This window comes from Monodon monoceros, unplaced genomic scaffold (genome assembly GCF_005190385.1).
Source record: "Monodon monoceros isolate NGI ecotype Baffin Bay Population unplaced genomic scaffold, NGI_Narwhal_1 Super_Scaffold_22, whole genome shotgun sequence".
Classification (NCBI taxonomy): Eukaryota; Metazoa; Chordata; class Mammalia; order Artiodactyla; family Monodontidae; genus Monodon; species Monodon monoceros.
This window is the reverse complement of record NW_021703779.1, coordinates 32459142-32479188: the sequence shown is the minus strand read 5'-3', so window position 1 is coordinate 32479188 and position 20047 is coordinate 32459142. Positions and strand designations below refer to the sequence as shown.

The 20047-nt window shown below is 35.6% G+C and overlaps 1 protein-coding gene across 1 annotated transcript in view; it reads right to left on the bottom strand.

The window, feature by feature from the left end:
- The window catches only part of CFAP47 (cilia and flagella associated protein 47), a 489073-nt gene that overhangs the window by 12003 nt on the left and 457023 nt on the right, over positions 1 to 20047 (bottom strand). Inside the window, 2 exon segments of the mRNA XM_029240167.1 lie at positions 3758 to 3926; positions 17071 to 17242. Coding sequence (XP_029096000.1) covers positions 3758 to 3926; positions 17071 to 17242 — 341 coding nt within the window.

The following is a 20047-nucleotide window of genomic DNA, read 5'->3' as shown; positions in this document are numbered from 1 at the left end:
TTAACTAACTTCTTCTTAGTTTACACCACTGCCTCTTCTCTCTGCTTGCTACTTTTTAAATGTTTGTTTTTCAGAGTCATATCCATGGCCCTCTTCTCTTACTGAATATTTTGTCTTAACGTGTGAACATCAGAAGCACCTAAACACACGTTAAAATGTAGATTCTTGCATTTAGCCCCAAATAATGAATCAGAATGGAGGAGAGTGAACCTTGTAACTGCATTTTTAGCAATCAACTAAGACAATTGTAATGCATACTAGGATTTGAGAACCACTGCTTTTATAAGCTTACTATAAACATTATCATGCTTTCCTTTTGACTCATACCAAAAAGTCACAAAATTATCAGAATCAAACCCATGTTCTGAGTTCCATATGCATATATTCACCTGCTAACTGGCCATTTCAATATAAATGTCCTTTATTTACCCATCTTCCTACCCCTTTACTCTATGTAGTCCCTTAGCTGAGAATGTGTTCCCACCAACATTTGTTCCCACATTTTCTGTTAATCCCCAGCCCATTAATCCTGAGCTCCAACCATTGCTTACTCCTGGACATGCTATGTACTGTCACATTTTTAGGCTTTGGCACATGTCCCTCCTCCCAGTCTGAGAGGCCACACTCTCCTTCTATACCCAGAAGACAACAACTCCATTAATATCCTGGTCAAATGTAATGTCTTCTGTGAAGCCTTTTCTTACTCCCCAGCCAGGTCCCCACCTCTGTCTTTCTACACCAAGGTCTCAATCACAGCATTTTCCGTGTGGTCTGGAAACTACCTATTTACACCTGTCTTCCCCACCAGTCAGGGAGCACTTGCAGGAAGGTCTGACCAGTGCTCATTTGTTTTTTTTTATCTCAAGGCTCAGTACAGAACCTAGCTTGGAGTAGTACTCAGCATGTGTTTATTAAGTAAGGGCATAAACACATAAGTGAATTGATAGATACTTGGCCAACATTCACAAATTCCAAATCAGCATATGTATTTTTTAAAATGTACAGTGTCAGCTCCATATGGAACTTTCAGAATCTCAGAAAACTCTTAGATTCCATTCTTCAGAAAATTCACATACTAATGAGCAAATTGAGATCCTCAAATAAGAAACTCCAAGTAAAATCTTTTAATGCTTTTTCAGACTTCTTTTTAAATATGAAGCTACAAAAATCAACAGCATGTTCTGTGTCCTCTAGAGATAAGAAAGAAGTCTGTGGACACTGTTAGTTCTTTATCTGGTTACTCCCCCTACTCCTCATGTAACTGCTCTAGTCTCTGAATTGATTTGGTGCCCTTTGATTTTTGTAAATTGAAGTATAGTTGATTTACAATACTATCTATGATACAAAACTATCACTACAGTGATAGTTTCAGGTATACAGCATAGTGATTCAGTGATTGTTTTCTGAGTATATTCCATTATAGGTTATTATAAGATATTGAATATAATTTCCTGTGCTCTACAATAAATCCTTGTTGCTTATGTTTTATGTATAGTAGTTTGTATCTGTCCACTTCTGCTTTGTATGTAGATGTATTTGTACTATTTTTTAGATTTCACATATAAGTTATATCATGTGGTATGTCTTTCTCTGACTTACTTCACAAAGTAAAATATTCTCTAGGAACATCCGTGTTGCTGCAAATGGCAATATTTCATTCTTTTTTATGGCTGAGTAATATTTCATTTTATATATATATATATATACACATACACATTATATATGTATACCACATACTCTTAAGCCAATCATCTGTAGATGGGCACTTGGCTTGTTTCCTTGTCTTGGCTATCGTAACTAGTGCTACTATGAACATTGGGGTGCATGTATCTTTTCAAATTAGAGTTTTCATCTTTTCCAGATATATGCCCAGGAGTGGGATTACTGACTTATATGGAAACTCTTTTTTTAGTTTTTTAAGGAATCTCCCTATTGTTCTCCATAGTGGCTGCACCAATTTACATTTACATTTCCACCAACAGTGTATGAGGGTTTCCTTTCCTTCACAACGCCTCCAGCACTTAATATTTGCAGACATTTGATGATGGCCATTCTGAGTGGTTTGAGGTGATATCTCACTGTGGTTTTGATTTACATTTCTCTAATAATTAATGATATTGGGCATCTCTCTATGTGTCGTTGGCCATCTGTATGCCTTCTTTGGGAAAATGTCTATTTACTTCTTCTGCCTATTTTTTGATTGCATTGTTTGTTTTATTTTTCACACTGAGGTCCACAATTTATCTGGAGTTAATTTTTGGTTATGGTGTAAAGTAGAGGTTAAGATTTCTTTTGCTTAAAGGAACAAAACTGAGTTATTCGTAGTGAGCTGGATGGACCTAGAGTCTTTCATACAGAGTGAAGTCAGAAAGAGAAAGACAAATACCATATGCTAACACATATATATGGAATTTAAGGAAAAAAAACGTGTCATGAAGAACCTAGGGGTAAGACAGGAATAAAGACACAGACCTACTAGAGAATGGACTTCAGGATATGGGGAGGGGGAAGGGTAAGCTGTGACAAAGTGAGAGAGTGGCATGGACATATATACACTACCAAACGTAAAATAGATAGCTAGTGGGAAGCAGCCGCATAGCACATGGAGATCAGCTCGGTGCTTTGTGACCACCTGGAGGGGTGGGATAGGGAGGGTGGGAGGGAGGGAGACGCAAGAGGGAAGAGATATGGGAACATATGTATATGTGTGACTGATTCACTTTGTTATAAAGCAGAAACTGAGACACCATTGTAAAGCAATTATACTCCAATAAAGATGTAAAAAAAAAAAAAAAGAAGGAAATACATCAACATGATCATTTAAAATCAAATACTAACACAGGAGTGGGTTATGTGCAGCAAGTCTCCAGAGGCTTTATATTTTTATTACCTGGGTTGTAAGGACTCTAAGATGAAAAATAAAAATAATTTTCTCAAGCAATATCCAACATTTTTCTCTATTCATTAAAACAGTAACAACACATTTTTCTGCCAATGGTGCTGCTTAATTAATGTCTGATTCAGAAGTCTAGTAGACATTTTGGGATCAGTAGTTGTGTCTCAAAACAAGACTACAAGTCCCTTGTGCCTGTGCTACTGAAAACAGACAGTGGCAATAGGCATCTTTTCAGAAATAACTTGAAAGTTATCTTTAGCCAAAATGTTCCTAGTGGCATATATGTGGGAAATTTTATGGAGAAGTGTTGCTTACTGGATAAATTTTCAGAATTGTATTTACCTTAACTTTTAATAAGATGATCATTTTAACATTATTTTACATTAATGGTCCATTTCACATTTTTTTTTTCAATTCAAGATAAATTTTATCTTCTATTTAACTTTCTTCATTTTAGACTTTAACATTTTGACAACATCTTATCCCTTAATCAAAGGTTTCAAAATCTCTATCGCAAATCACCTAAAGTCTTTGAATAGGTTATTACAGAAAATAATATGTGACTATACAAATCACTTTACAGTCATTATTTATCTCTTCCACAATTCCTTAATATGGAAGAGAAATAATTTTCTATTTTCACTGGTGATAACAATATTTTTGGCTATACTTCACATTTAAAATTTCTTTATTGACCAAAAGGAAGTTAAAACAATACAGAACAGTTGAAATATGTTGACTTTTACAAGGTAATGTTGCTATTCTTTATCTGTGATCATTGGGTGAAACCTTTTCTCCCAAAGTCATTTAATGACTTTTGTGACATCAAACATTCTTGACTACTGCCTTTGTAGAACTCACCTGTATTGCTAATGTTGCTTTGTATTTCCTGCTGTACATTTTGGGTTTAAAACCCACAACTATTAGAGTTCCTTCAGTGTCAAAAGGAAGAAGTTCTCCAACCTGAGGTTTTACAAAAAACTCAGGATCACTGCCAGGTAGGAAGTATGCCGTGAATGGCTCGGGATTTCTGGAACAAAAATATAATATCAACCTTTAAAATTGTATCATTACCCTGTTCTCTTTATGAGAACTTGATGGGTAGGGTTTGGTTTATATCCTGTTGCATAGGACTACAGTTAAACATTAATGCTGTTATGCAGCTGTGAGTCTGATACTTGTTACTTTATGGAATGCTTACAGCATAATAGTGAGGAGGCATTTTTTAAATTACCGAAAAGTGTCATTCTTTGCAGGGTGACAAAAATGGAATCTTAAAGATATTTTCAATCACATTTTATTTTTATAGTGTACAAAGAATACAATGCTGTCCCTATAATAACTGAATAACAAATGAAAATTCAATTATTTTTAAATAAATTAATATCTAAAATGCCTGACCACAGCAGCTATCATAAAGCCTTTGTTTTTACTATTATTCCAATGTGACATTTGCTCACTCTCCTTCAGTTTTCCACTTGCTAAGTAAGACATAAGTACTTTACAGGTTCATTAAAGATTCTTGGGCCTGAAGATGAGCTGCTATGATCTGAAGTGAACTGAGTGACATTTAAGATTCAAGTGACCATCTTGAAGTCAAGGTAGATTACATTTGAGATGAAGACTGTGAAAGAATTTGAGGAACTTCTTGGTAGAAGAAAGCAGGAGAGAGGCACAGTACATGGGAGGTTGTGAGGAATTTAAAATCTAAACTGACAGGGGAGATACAGGCAGAAGGTAAAGAACAGTTTCCTAGAAAAGATCCAACAGTGAAACATAGAAGAGCAGATGGGAGATTCAGGTTGGGACTCACTGATCCTTTCAGTAAATGTGTATTGAGTATCATAGTAGGTGGTCTGAGAAAGTGGACTATGGATACAGATGGCTTAGACTAGAATCTTAGCTCTACCTGGGAGCATGACTTCAGGCAACTTGCTTAGTCTTTTTGAACCTCAGTTTTCATTCTGTTAAATTAATAATACCCATAAAGATTATTATCTTTCTTGGCACATGGAAAGTACCTGACAAGGACTAATTAATATTAATATAGTCATTATGATTGTTATCATTTTAAAACATTTTATTACCAGTGCTAGGCAATGATGCATGATCCGATAAATAAGAGATGTATAAAACAGAATATCCAGAGGGGTGATGTCAGGAAGATGGCAGAATAGGAAGCCCCAGATCAGTTCCATGGAGACACTGATTTAAAAATATGCAGGCCAATTTCCATTGTGAGAAATTCTGAAACCAGTTAAGAGGCTTCTGCCCTCCAGGTGAGTGCAAAATCAGCTGCTCTGAAGCTATTAGGAAAATTTGTGGATGCTGTCACCACAAGCTCTCCCTCCTGAGCACAGTACCACAGGATTAGGAGGGAATTCTCAGGTCTCACTTCTCCCAGGTGAAGAAAAGAGAAGAGTGGACCAGACGTCCAACATCTGGATATTGGAGGTGTGGGGCTGCTGGGGGACTGGCTTCCATCTTGCCTATCTTGAAGTATTGATGAGACCTGACACACTCCAGAAGCACGGTAGTTTCTGAGAACAAAAAAGAGCTGGGCAGGGTACTGGTTCTACAGAGGTCTCATGGTATGGCAGACAGAAACTGATATAGCTCAGAAGGCTCTCCATAAGTGCAGAAAAAGAAGAGAGGAACATGCATCCAAATTTCTGGCTTTTCAGTGGGCTGCTTAAGGTTCTGATTTCTGTCTTGCTTGTCTTATGGAACTGAGAACATGACAAACTCTAGATGCCTAGAGGCTGCTGAAAAAAAGATCTGGGCAGTGTGCTATTTCAGAGTACTCACACTACAGAAGACAGACACCAGAGGGAGCAAGAGATTACAAACTCCTGAGAAAATAGAAGCTGGCAAGCCCCTCTAATTAGTAATCTTCATACACAAGATCAGAAAGACATATTCACAGAAAAGATCTGAGAGGCCCCCAGAGTCTCTAGTTGCACTGCTTGGTGAAGATCTTTCCCTGTATAAAGCCAGTCTGTAAAGAATGGGAGAGGTAGCTATTTTTTCAAATGTGTAGATACCAACACAAAGTTAAAAAGAAAATGAAGAAACAGAAAAAAATTACCCTGTTAAAGAAACAAAATAAGTCTCCAGAAACACACCATAAAGAAATGGAGGTATAGGAATTACTTGACAAATTATTCAAAATAACTGTCATGAAGATGTTCAACAATATCAGGAAAACAATGCATGAACAAAGTGAGAATTTCAACAAAGAGATAGAAAATATAAAAAAAGACCAAACAAATTTTGGAGCTGAGGAATGTAGCTGAAAATTTCACTGAAATGAAAAATTCACTAGAGGTTCAACAGATTTGATCAAGCAAAAGTAATCAGAGAATTTGAAGAAAAGTCATGTGAAATTATCCAGTCAGAGGAGCAAAAAGAAAAATAAATAAAATAGAGTGAAGAAAATCTAAGGGACTTACACAACAATATCAAGAGGACCAATATACACATTATGAGTCTCAAAAGGAAAAGAGAAAAATAGAGGCAGAAAGCTTATTTAAAGAAATAATGTCCAAAAACTTCCCAAATCTGGGGAAGGAAATGGACATCAGATTCATTAAGTTCAAAAGGCTCTAAATAGGATGAAACCAAATAACTCCACAATGAGACGCATAATCAAAATGTCAACAAAGCCAAAAAGAGAATTTGGAAATAGCAAGAGAAAAATAACTTATCACATACAAGGGAATCCTTGTAAGACTCTCAGCAGATTTCTCAGCAGAAACCTTGTAAGCCTGAAATGAGAGGGATGATATATTTAAAGTGATAAAAAACAAACTGCTAAACAGAAACAGTATAACCAGAAAAACCATCCTTCAAAAATGAAGTAGATACTTTCCCTGACAAAGAAAAGCTGAGGGAGCTAATCACCATTAGACCTGCCTTACAAGGCATGCTAAAGGGAGTCCTTCAAGTTGAAATGAAAAGATGCCAAACAGCCACACAAAAGCATTCGAAAGTATAAAGCTCACTGGTAAAGGTAAATATATAGAAAAATACACAAAACTCAATAGCGTAACAGTGGTACATAAATCACTTTTAATTGTGGCATAAAAGTTAAAAAACAAAAGTATAAAAACTATAATTATAAAATATATTAATGGATACACAATATAAAATATGTAATTTGTACATCACTAACAAAGTGTACAGATTTTGTATGCAACTGAAGTCAAGTTATCAGCTTGAAATGGATTGTTAAACTTATGAGGTGTTTTATGTAAGCCCTATGGTAGCCACAAAGAAAACACCTATAGAAGATACCCAAAAGAAAATGAGAAAGGAATCAAAGCATGTTACTAGAAAAAAAATCAATACAACATAAAGGAAGACAGCAAGAGAAGAAAAGATGGACAAAAGAGCTATAAGCCATACAGAAAACAACAAAATGACAATACTAAGTCCTTCCCTATCAATAATTACTTTAAATATAAATCAAACTCCCCACTCAAAAGAGACAGTAGCTGATAGAATAAAAAACAAGATCCAAGTATATGCTGTCTATAAGAGACTAACTTTGGGTTTAAAAATACACATAAGCTGAAAGTTTTAAAGGGAAGAAAGATGGCAAATGGTAAACAAAAGAGCATGGATGGCCTTACTTATATTAGGCAAAGTAGACTTAATAAAAAACTGTCAGAGAAGACAAAGAAGGACCTTATATCAGATCAACTTGACAGAATGATATAACGATTATACATATTATAGCTATACATATGCCCCACAACAGAGTATCTAAATATATGTACCAAAGGTTAACAGAAATGAAAGGAGAAATAGAAAGCAATAGAATAATAATAGGAGATTTCAAAATCCCATTTCCAATAATGGATAGAAAACCGAGAAAGAAGATCAATAAGAAAAAAGAAGACAGGAACAATGCTATAGACAAATGGTTCTAACAAATATATGCAGAGTATTCCACTCAACAGCAACAGCATTTACATTCCTCTCAGGGGCACATGGAACATTCTCAAGGACAGACTGCATGTTAGGTCACAAATCAAGTCTAAACAAATTTAAGAAGACTGAAATCCTACCAGTTGTCTTTTCCCACCACAGTGGAATGAAACTAGATATCAATAGCAGAAGGAAAATTGGAAATACACAAATATGTGGAAATTAAAAAATCAAATTTTAATTTTAAAAAAAACAATGAAATCTTGAACTTCCAATGAACCAAAGAAAAAGTCAAAAAGATGTTAGAAAATATCTTGAGACAAACGAAAATGAAAACACAACATTGCTTGTGGAGTGCAGCAAAAGTAGTACTAAGAGGGAAGTTTATAGTGATAAATGCCTACATTTAAAAAAAAAAAAAAAAAAGGAAGAAAGAACTCAAATAAACAACCTAACTCTATACCTCAAGAAACTAGAAAAAGAAGAAAAACTCAACCCAAAGTTAGCAGAAAGAAGGAAATAATAAAGAGTAGGGCAGAAATAAATCAAAGAGACAATAGAAAAAAATCAACTAAGAGTGAAACTAAGAGTTTGTTTTTTGAAAAGAACAAAATCAACAAAATTACCTAGACTAATTAAGAAAAAAAGAGAAGACAAATATATAAAATCATAAATGAAAAAGGACACATTACAATTGATGCCCCAGAAATAAAAATGATAAGAGACTGCTGTGAACAATTATATATCAAAAAATTGTATAACCTAGAAGAAATGAATAAATTCCCCCCAAAATGTAATCTACCAAGACAGAATCATGAATAAACAGAAAATCTGAACAGATCTATAAATATTAAGCACATTGAATCAATAATCAAAATCCTCCCAACAAAGAAAAGCCCAGGAACAGATGGTGAATTCTACCAAATATTTAAAGAAGAATTAACATTAATCCATCTTAAACTCTTCCAAAATATTGAAAAGGAGGGAATACTTCCAAATACTTCCAAGTATAATTTATCCTGATGCCAAAGCCAGAAAAAGACACCACAAAAAAAGAAAACTACCAGCCAATATCCTTGATGAATATAGATGCAAAAAATCCTCAACAAATGCTATCAAATTGAATTCAATGGCACATTAATAGGATCATACACCATGTCCAAATAGGATTTAACCATAGGATGCAAGGAAGGTTCCACATAAGAAAATCAATTAATATGATAAACCACTTTAACAGAATGAAGGATAAAAAACACATGATCATCTCAAGACATGTAGAAAAAAATCTGACAAAATTCAACACCCTTTTATGACAAAAAAAAAAAAACCTCAACAATCTAGGAATAGAAGAAAATTAGTTCAACATAATAGAGGCCACATATGCAAAGTCCACAGCTAATATCATCCTCAATGTTGAAAAAAAAAGCTTTTCCTCTGAGATCATTATCTCTGTTAGCAGATGACATGATTTTATTTGTAGAATGATTCCAGGAAAAACTGTTATAACTAATAAATGAATTCAGTAAAGTTGCAGGATACAAAATCAACATACAAAAATCAGTTGCATTACTATATACTAACAATGAACTATTTGAAAAAAGAAAAAAAATCCTATTTAAAATAGCATGAAAAAGAATACAGTTGACCCCTGAACAACACAAGTTTGAACTGCATAGGTCCACTTATACATGGATTTTTAAAAATATATATACTACAGTACTACACGATCTGTGATTGGTTCAAATCTGTTGGTGTGGAGTCACATATAGGGAAGGCTGACTGTTGACTGCTGGAAGGTCAGCACCCCTAACTCCCATATTGTTCAAGGGTCAACTGTACTTAGACATAGATTTAACCAAGAATGTTAAGATCTGTACATTGAAAACTAACAGACAAGGATGAAAGAAATTAGAGAAGACATAAATAAATGGAAAGATATCTCCATATTCATGGACAGGAAGAATCAATATTGTTAAAACGTCCATACTATCCAAAGCAATCTACAGATTCAATGCAATCCCCACCAAAATCCCAATGGCATTTTTTGAAGAAATAATAAAAAAAAATTGTAAAATGCATATGCAATCTTAAAGGATTCTGAATGGCCAAAACAATCTTGAGAAATAAAAACAAAGCTAGAGACCTCATACTTAGTAACTTCAAAATTTATTACAGATCTGCAGTAATCAATATGGAATGATACAGGAATAAAGACAGACATATAGACCAATGGAACAGAACAGAAAGCCTGGGGATAAATGCACACATATACAGTCAACTAATCTTCGACAAAGTTGCTGAAAATACACAATGGGGAAAGGATAGTCTCTAATAAATGGTGCTAGGAAAGTGGTATAACCATATACAAAAAAATAAAATTGGACCCCTATCATATACCACTAACAAAAATCAACTCAAAATGGATTAAAGATATAAACATAAGACCTAAACCCTGTATAAATCAAAAGTAAAAATTTCAGAAGAAAACAAGGGAAAAGATCCTTCACCTTAGTCTTAGAAATGACTTTTTGGATATAACATCAAAAGCACTGGCAACAAAAGCAAAAATAAAGAAGTAGGACTACATCACACTAAAATTTTTCTGCACAGCAAAGGAAAAAATATCACCCAATGAAAAGGCAACCTCTGGACTGGGAGAAAATATTTGCATACCATGTATCTGACAGGGGGGTAATATCTAAAATACATAAGGAACTCATACAACTCAATAGCAAGAAAACCCACAAATAACCCTATTGGAAAATGGGCACAGGACCTCAATAGATATTTTTCTAAAGAAGACAGACAAATGGCCAACAAGTATATGAAAAGGTGCTCAACATCACTGATCATCAGGGAAACGCAAATTGAAACCACAGTGGGCCATCACCTCACACCTGTTCAAAGAGTCAAAAAATAAGTGCTGGCATGAATGTGGAAAAAAAGAAAACTACTGAACACTGTTGGTGGGATTTAAAATTGGTACAGCCATTGTGGAAAACTGTATGAAGTTTCCTCAAAAAGCTAAAGTGGAATTACCATATGATCCAACAATCCTACTTCTGGATTGTATATCTAAAGGAAATGAAATCAGTATCTCAAAGATATATCTGCATTCCCATGTTATTGTAGCATTAGTCACAAAAGCTAAGATATGGAAATAATCTAAGTGTCTGTCTACAGTTGAATGGATAAAGAAATCTGGTATATACACAGAATGGAATATTATTTAGCCATAAAAAAGAAGGAAGTCTTGGGACATTAGGGACAACATGGATGAGCCTGGAGGGCATTATGCTAAGTGAAATAAGCCAGATGAGAAAAACAAATCAGCTGCTACTTTAACCCTGTCCTGTCTGGGGAGGGAACAGACGCCCTCAGGCCATCTCCATGCAGAAGAGGGGCCAAATTCAAAGCTGAACCCCAGGAGCCGTGCGAACGAGAAAGGGAAATTTCTACCAGCAGCCTCAGGAGCAGCGGATTAAATCTCCATAATCAACTTCATGTACCCTGCATCTGTGGACTACCTGAATAGACAATGAATCATCCCAAAATTGAGAAGGTGGACTTTGGAAGCAACTGTAGGCTTGGTGTTTGCTTTCTGCATCTAATTTGTGTCTAGTCTTATGCTTATCTTAGTTTAGTACTTACAGTTTATTATCATTGGTAGATTTGTTTATTGATTCAGTTGTTCTCTTCCTTTTTTTTTTATATATAATATATAGGGTTTTTTTTCTCCTTTTTCTCTTTTTGTGAGTGTATATGCGTAGGCTTCCCTGTGTCATTTTGTTTGCATTGCTTTGCTTTTACCAATTGTCCAATGGTTCTGCCTGTCGTTTATTTTATTTTTTTAGTATAGTTTTTAGCACTTGTTATCATTGGTGGATTTGTTTTTTGGTTTGGTTGATCTCTTCTTTCTTTCTTTTCCTTTTTTTTATTACTTTGTAATTTTTTAATTTTTAATAATTAAAAAAATATTTTAATAACTTTATCTTTTTCTTTATTTCTTTCTGTCTCTTTTTCTCCCCTTTCTTCTGAGCCATGTGGCTGGCAGAGTGTTAGTGCTCCGGCCGGGTGTCAGGCCTGTGCCTCTGAGGTGGGAGACCCGAGTTCAGGACATTGGTCCACCAGAGACGCCCTAGCTCCATGTGATATCAAACGGTGAACGCTCTCCCAGAGATCTCCATCTCAACGTTAAGACCCAGTTTCCCTCAACGACCGCAAGCTACAGTGCTAGACACCCTATGCCAAACAACTAGCAAGACAGGAACACAAGCCCATCCATTAACAGAGAGGCTGCCTAAAATCATAATATGGTCACAGACACCCCAAAACACACCACCAGATGCGGTCCTGCCCACCAGAAAGACAAGATCCAGCCTCATCCACCAGAATACAGGCACCAGTCCCCTCCACCAGGAAGCCTACACAACCCACTGAACCACCCTTACCCACTGGGAGCAGACACCAAAAACAACGGGGACTATGAACAAGCAGGTGGTGAAAAGGAGACCCCAAACACAGTAAGTTAATCAAAATGAGAAGACAGAGAAACATACAGCAGATAAAGGAGCAAGGCAAAAACCCACCAGACCTAACAAATGAAGAGGAAATAGGCAGTCTACCTGAAAAAGAATTCAGAGTAATGATAGTAAAGATGATCCAAAATCTTGGAAATAGAATAGAGAAAATACAAGAAACATTTAACAAGGACCTAGAAGAACTAAACAGCAAACAAACAATGATGAACAACACAATAAATGAAATTAAAAACTCTCTACAAGGAATTAATAGCAGAATAACTGAGGCAGAAGAATGGATAAGTGACCTGGAAGATAAAAGAGTGGTAATAACTACTGGAGAGCAGAATAAAGAAAAAATAATGAAAATAATTGAGGATAGTCTCAGAGACCTCTGGGACAACACTAAACACACCAACATTCAAACTAAAGGGGTCCCAGAAGAAGAAGAGAAAAAGAAAGAGACTGAGAAAATATTTGAAGAGATTATAGTTGAAAACTTCCCTAATATGGGAAAGGAAATAGTTAAGTCCAGGAAGCACAGAGAGTCCCATACAGGATAAATCCAAGGAGAAACATGCCAAGACACATATTAATCAAACTATCAAAAATTAAACACAAAGAAAAAATATTAAAAGCAGTAAGGCATAAACAACAAAAAACATACAAGGGAATCCTCATAAGGTTAACAGCTGATCTTTCAGCAGTAATTCTGCAAACCAGAAGGGAGTGGCAAACATATTTAAAGTGATGAAAGGGAAAAACCTACAACCAAGGTTACTCTACCCAGCGTGGATCTCATTCAGATTCGATGGAAAAATTAAAACCTTTACAGACAAGCAAAAGCTAAGAGAATTCAGCACCACCAAACCAGCTTTACAACAAATGTTAAGGAACTTCCCTAAGCAGGATACACAAGAGAAGGAAAAGACCTACAGTAACAAATGCAAAAATATTAAGAAAATGGTAATAGTAACATACATATCGATAACTACCTTAAATGTAAATGGATTAAATGCTCCAACCAAAAGACACAGACTGGCTGAGTGGATACAAAAACAAGACCCGTATATATGCTGTCTACAAGAGAACCACTTTAGACCTAGGGACACATACAGACTGAAAATGAGGGGATGGAAAAAGACATTCCTTGCAAATGGATATGAAAAGATAGCTGGGGTAGTAATTCTCATATCAGACAAAATTGACTTTAAAATAAACACTATTACAAGAGACAAATAAGGACACTACATAATGATCAAGGGATCAATCCAAGAAGAAGATATAACAATTGTAAATATTTATGCACCCAACATAGGAGTACCTCAATACATAAGGCAAATGATAACAGCCATAAAAGGGGAAATCGGCAGTAACACAACCATAGTAGGGGACTTTAACACCCCACTTTCACCAATGGACAGATCATCCAAAATGAAAATAAATAAGGAAACACAAGCTTTAAATGATACATTAAACAACATGGACTTAATTCATATTTATAGGACATTCCATGCAAAAACAACAGAATACACTTTCTTCTCAAGTGCTCATGGAACATTCTCCAGGATAGATCATATCTTGGGTCACAAATCAATCCTTAGTAAATTTAAGAAAATTGAAATCATATTAAGTATCTTTTTGGACCACAGTGCTATGAGACTAGATATTGTGGAGGCTAAACAATACATTACTAAGTTATCAAGAGATCACTGAAGAAATCAAAGAGGAAAACAAAAAATACCTAGAAGCAAATGACAATGAAAACACAATGACTCAACCCTATGGGATGCAGCAAAAGCACTTCTAAGAGGGAAGTTTATAGCAATACAATCCTACCTCAGGAAACAAGAAACATCTCAAATAAACAATTGAACCTTACACCTAAAGCAATCAGAGAAGGAAGAACAAAAAAAAACCCAAAGTTAGTAGAAGGAAAGAAATCATAAAGATCAGATCAGAAATAAATGAAAAAGAAATGAAGGAAACAATAGTAAAGATCAATAGAACTAAAAGCTGGTTCTTTGAGAAGATACACACAATTGATAAACCATTAGCCAGACTCATCAGGAAAAAAAGGGAGAAGACTCAAATCAATAGAATTAGAAATGAAAAGGGAGAAGTAACAACTGACACTGAAGAGATACAAAGGATCATGAGAGATTACGACAAGCAACTATATGCCAATAAAATGGACAACCTGGAAGAAATGGACACATTCTTAGAAAAGCACAACCTTCCAAGACTGAACCAGAAAGAAACAGAAAACATAAACAGACCAATCGCAAGCACTGAAATTGAGACTGTGATTAAAAATTTTCCAACAAACAAAAGCCCAGGAACAGATGGCTTCACAGGTGAATTCTGTCAAACATTTAGAGAAGAGCTAACACCTATCCTTTCCAAACTCTTCCAAAATATAGCAGAGGGAGGAACACGCCCAAACTCATTCTACGAGGCCACCATCACCCTGATACCAAAACCAGACAAAGATGTCACAAAGAAAGAAAACTACAGGCCAGTATCACTGATGAACATAGATGTAAAAATCCTCAACAAAATACTAGCAAACAGAATCCAACAGCACATTAAAAGGATCATACACCATGATCAAGTGAGGTTTATACCAGGAATACAAGGATCCTTCAATATATGCAAATCAATCAACGTGATACACCATATTAACAAATTGAAGGATAAAGCCATATGGTTATCTCGATGCAGAAAAAGTTTCCGACAAAATTCAACACCCATTTATGATAAACACGTTCCAGAAAGTAGGCATAGAGGGAACTTACCTCAATATAATAAAGGCCATATATGACAAACCCACAGCCAACATCATTCTCAATGGTGAAAAACTGAAATCATTTCCTCTAAGATCAGGAAAAAGACAAGGTTGTCCGCTCTTATCACTATTATTCAACATAGTTTTGGAAGTTTTAGCCACAGCAATCAGAGAAGAAAAAGAAATAAAAGGAATCCAAATCAGAAAAGAAGAAGTAAAGCTGTCACTGTTTGTAGATGACATGATACTATACATAGACAATCCTAAAGATGCTACCAGAAAACTACTAGAGCTAATCAATGAATTTGGTACAGTAGCAGAATACAAAATTAATGCACAGAAATCTCTTGCTTTCCTATACACTAATGATGAAAATTCTGAAAGAGAAGTTAAGGAACCACTCCCATTTACCATTGCAGCAAAAAGAATGAAATACCTAGGAACATACCTACCTAAGGAGACAAAAGACCTGTATGCAGAAAATTGTAAGACACTGATGAAAGAAATTAAAGACGGTACAAACAGATGGAGAGATATACCATGTTGTTGGATTGGAAGAATCAACATTGTGGAAATGACTATACTACAGATTCAATGCAATCCCTGTCAAACGACCAATGGCATTTTTCACAGAACTAGAACAAAAAAATTTCCCAATTTGTATGGAAACACAAAAGACTCCGAATAGCCAAAGAAATCTTGAGAAAGAAAAATGGAGCGGGAGGAATCAGGCTCCCTGTCTTCAGACTATACTACAAAGCTACAGTAATCAAGACAATATTGTAGTGGCACCAAAACAGAGATATAGATCAATGGAACAGGATAGGAAGCCCAGAGATAAACCCACGCACATATGGTCACCTTATTTTTGAAAAAGGAGGCAAGAATATACAATGGAGAAAAGACAGCCTCTTCGATAAGTGGTGCTAGGAAAAGCTGGACAGCTACATGTAAAAGAATGAAATTAGAACACTCCCTAACACCATACACAAAAATAAACTCAAAATGGAGTAAAGTCCTAAATGTAAGGCCAGACACTATCAAACTCTTAGAGGAAAACATAGGCAGAACACTCTATGACATAAATCACAGCAAGATCCTTTTTGACCCACTTCCTAGAGAAATGAAAATACAAATAAACAAATTCGACCTAATGAAACTTAAAAGCTTTTGCACAGCAAAGGAAACCATAAACAAGACAAAAAGACAACCCTCAGAATGGGAGAAATGATTTGCCAATGAAGCAACTGACAAAGGATTAATCTCCAAGATTTACAAGCAGCTCATGCAGCTCAATATCAAAAACAGAGACAACTGAATCCAAAAATGTGCAGAAGACCTCAAAAGACATTTCTCCAAAGAAGATATACAGATTGCCAGCAAACACACGAAAGGATGTTCAACATCACTAGTCATTAGAGAAACGCAAATCAAAACTATAATGAGGTATCACCTCACACCAGTCAGAATGGCCATCATCAAAACATCTACAAACAATAAATGCTGGAGAGGGTGTGGAGAAAAGGGAACCCTCTTTCACTGTTGATCGGAATGTAAATTGATACAACCACTATGGAGAACAGTATGGAGGTTCCTTAAAAAACTAAAAATAGAACTACCATACGACCCAGCAATCCCGCTACTGGGCATATACCCTGAGAAAACCATAATTCAAAAAGAGTCATGTACAGGCTTCCCTGGTGGCACAGTGGTTGAGAGTCCGCCTGCCAATGCAGGGGACGCGGGTTCGTGCCCCAGTCCGGGAAGATCCCACATGCCGCGGAGCGGCTGGGCCCGTGAGCCATGGCCGCTGAGCCTGCGCATCTGGAGCCTGTGCTCCACAACGGGAGAGGATGCAACAGTGAGAGGCCCGCGTACTGCAAAAAAAAAAAAAAAAAAAGAAAGAAAGAAAATAGGGGTGAAAGCAGGTTTACCTCAATGGTTTCTTTGGTGCAAATATCAGACTGAAGACCAATGTTACCCTTTCAGCCTTGATATTATAAGATTTTTTTATGTAATATAAAGCCACGCAGGATTCCAAATTAGCCTTCACAGCTTCAGATTCAAATTGAATTTCATATTCAAATTCACGTTTTACAGGTATATCTAAGAAAATTAAGATTAAAATGCATTTTAATTCGATTAAATATGTATAGGTTGAAAATCAATTATGTCAGCATTAATCATGCACAAGTATTTAGAGGAAGGAAGATGGTATATGTTATTTAGCTTTGTGTTCATAATACCTATTGTATTACCAGATATATAATAGTACTCAGTATGCTTTTGTTAAAAGGTAAATAAATGAATGAACATAAAAAAAAATACATGCACCCATCATCCTTAAATCCCACTATCTTAAATCCTTAAAATTCAGACTTATAAAACAAGAAATAGCCAAGTGGAAACTAAAAATCAATATTTACTATAAAATAAAAATAATGATGTGCTCTCTACAAAAAATATATTAAAAGCCTATAGACTTGTAATTTATAAAGAACGATTTGAATTAAGTTCAAACAATATTAAAACTTCATCCCAGTCTATTAGGGCAGGATTTTCAAACACTGGTATATTTTATTTTTTATTTTTTGGCCACATTGCACGGCTTGTGGGATCTTAATTCCCGGACCAGGGATTGAACCTGTGCCCTCAGCAGTGAAAATGTGGAGTCCTAACTACTGGACCACCAGGGAATTCCCTGGTAAAGTTTAATACAAGAGAGAGTTCTTCATTAGTCTTGGGTTATTATAGACAATATGGTTAACTGTATTTTCTTAACCAATAGGTTACCAGAGGAAAGTTAATTATAGCAGGGTTTTGTTAGGTACATGTGAAAAATATCTTAAATTCAAGACTGGCATGTAGAAGAGAAGCACAATCATTTATTATATTTATGCTCCATGTCCATCTAAGGAGCCCAACTTGCAAATCAAGAAGTTTGTTGCATATAGATCATGGAAGAGAGCTCCAGAGAACCATGACTTGACCTGGTCCACAGCTGAGCTAATTTCTAAAGTCTGTCTCTAGTGTTTAAAGGTAAACGTGATCCTTGGATTCACAGAACTGACAGCCACCTCTAAGCAATCCTAACAGAAACCAGACCACCTTTCAGAAGTAACTGATTATAATTTCTGCCACAGAACTCTGAAAAATAGCTTGGCTGTAACAAGCCTAAGTCACATTTAATGATTACTCAGCAAACCTTATTAATGTAAAATAACTGACTGACCCACACCCTTACAAGATCTTTTTTTTTTTTCCACGTGTAAAAATAAATCTCTGACCTCCTGAATTGCTAGTTCTCATCCTGTTGACAAAATCGGCAACTGTTGTTCCTATCAATAACCATTCTTTGTTGTAGCAAAATCAACATGTCTACTTTAATGTGTCTATTTGTTTTGGGGACAGGATATGGAAATGTATAGGAGGCAGCATTCCATACAGAGAAGCAGTATTTAAGAATTTTAGAGTGTTTAGTGGGAGATGAAATTTCCACTGCATTCAAATGACATATTTTTCAAAGTAAATACTGTATGTAGTTGAGATTTGCATCTGTTTCTGCTTAATTATTGAAGCCTTTATGGGAATGGCTGTGTTAGAATCAAGATAGGAAACGAGAAGCTAAATTTAGTTTCAGAAGCATTGAACTCCTTGTGGGGAATCGTCTCTATGGATGTCATAATTCCAATCATAAGAAAACCCACTGGTACAAAAAACAGAGATGATTATCTGCAAGGGACAGGGGGTGAGGCAACTAGGAATTTTTTCAAACTACATATAATTTTTTCAAACTACACATAATTTTTTCAAACTACACATATCCCCCTTACCTGTAACTCGAATATGTTGATACTAGCACCTAAGGGAGAGGGACAGAATTGGGTTGTACAAAATCGTAAACTGACATTCTGTATCGTGTCTTAAAGCTATCATAATAGAGTCTCTGCATTTTACTTGAAAAGTCATATTATCAAGTTAAAAACATGCCTTTTGCTAAGTGGAAGAGAATCTGTATAGTACTTTTATGTGGACATGGTTGATAAGAGCTAAATCAGTGAGGCCAGTGTAAATTAATTATCATCTGATTGTTGTATAAAATTAATCACTCATGACAAACATAGCTCATAACTTTGAGAGAGTAATTGCACATTTCTAAAAAAATATCTAAATAAATGTAGCTGCTCTTAATACAGTTTGTAATTTCAAAGTTACAGGTCAACAGTTCTTGGGACTACTGTAACAAATACAGGAGGAAAATTCGGTCCTTTTTTTAGCAGTCCCTTAAAAAGACACTTGATGATGGCCATTCTGACTGGTGTGAGATGATATCTCATTGTAGTTTTGATTTGCATTTCTCTAATAATTAATGATGTTGAGCATTCTTTCATGTGTTTCTTGGAGAAATGTCTATTTAGGTCTTCTGCCCATTTTTGGGTTGGGTTGTTTGTTATTGAGCTGCATGAGCTGCTTGTAAATCTTGGAGATTAATCCTTTGTCAGTTGCTTCATTTGCAAATATTTTCTCCCATTCTGAGGGTTGTCTTTTGGTCTTGTTTATGGTTTCGTTTGCTGTGCAAAAGCTTTTAAGTTTCATTAGGTCCCATTTGTTTACTTTGGTTTTTATTTCCATTTCTCTAGGAGGTGGGTCAAAAAGGATCTTGCTGTCAAAAAATCTAGAAACAATAAATGCTGGAGAGGGTGTGGAGAAAAGGGAACACTCTTGCACTGCTGGTGGGAATGTGAATTGGTACAGCCACCATGGAGAACAATATGGAGGTTCCTTAAAAAACTAAAAATAGAACTACCATATGACCCAGCAATCCCACTACTGGGCATATACCCTGAGAAAACCATAATTCAAAAAGAGTCATGTACCAAAATGTTCATTGCAGCTCTATTTACAATAGCC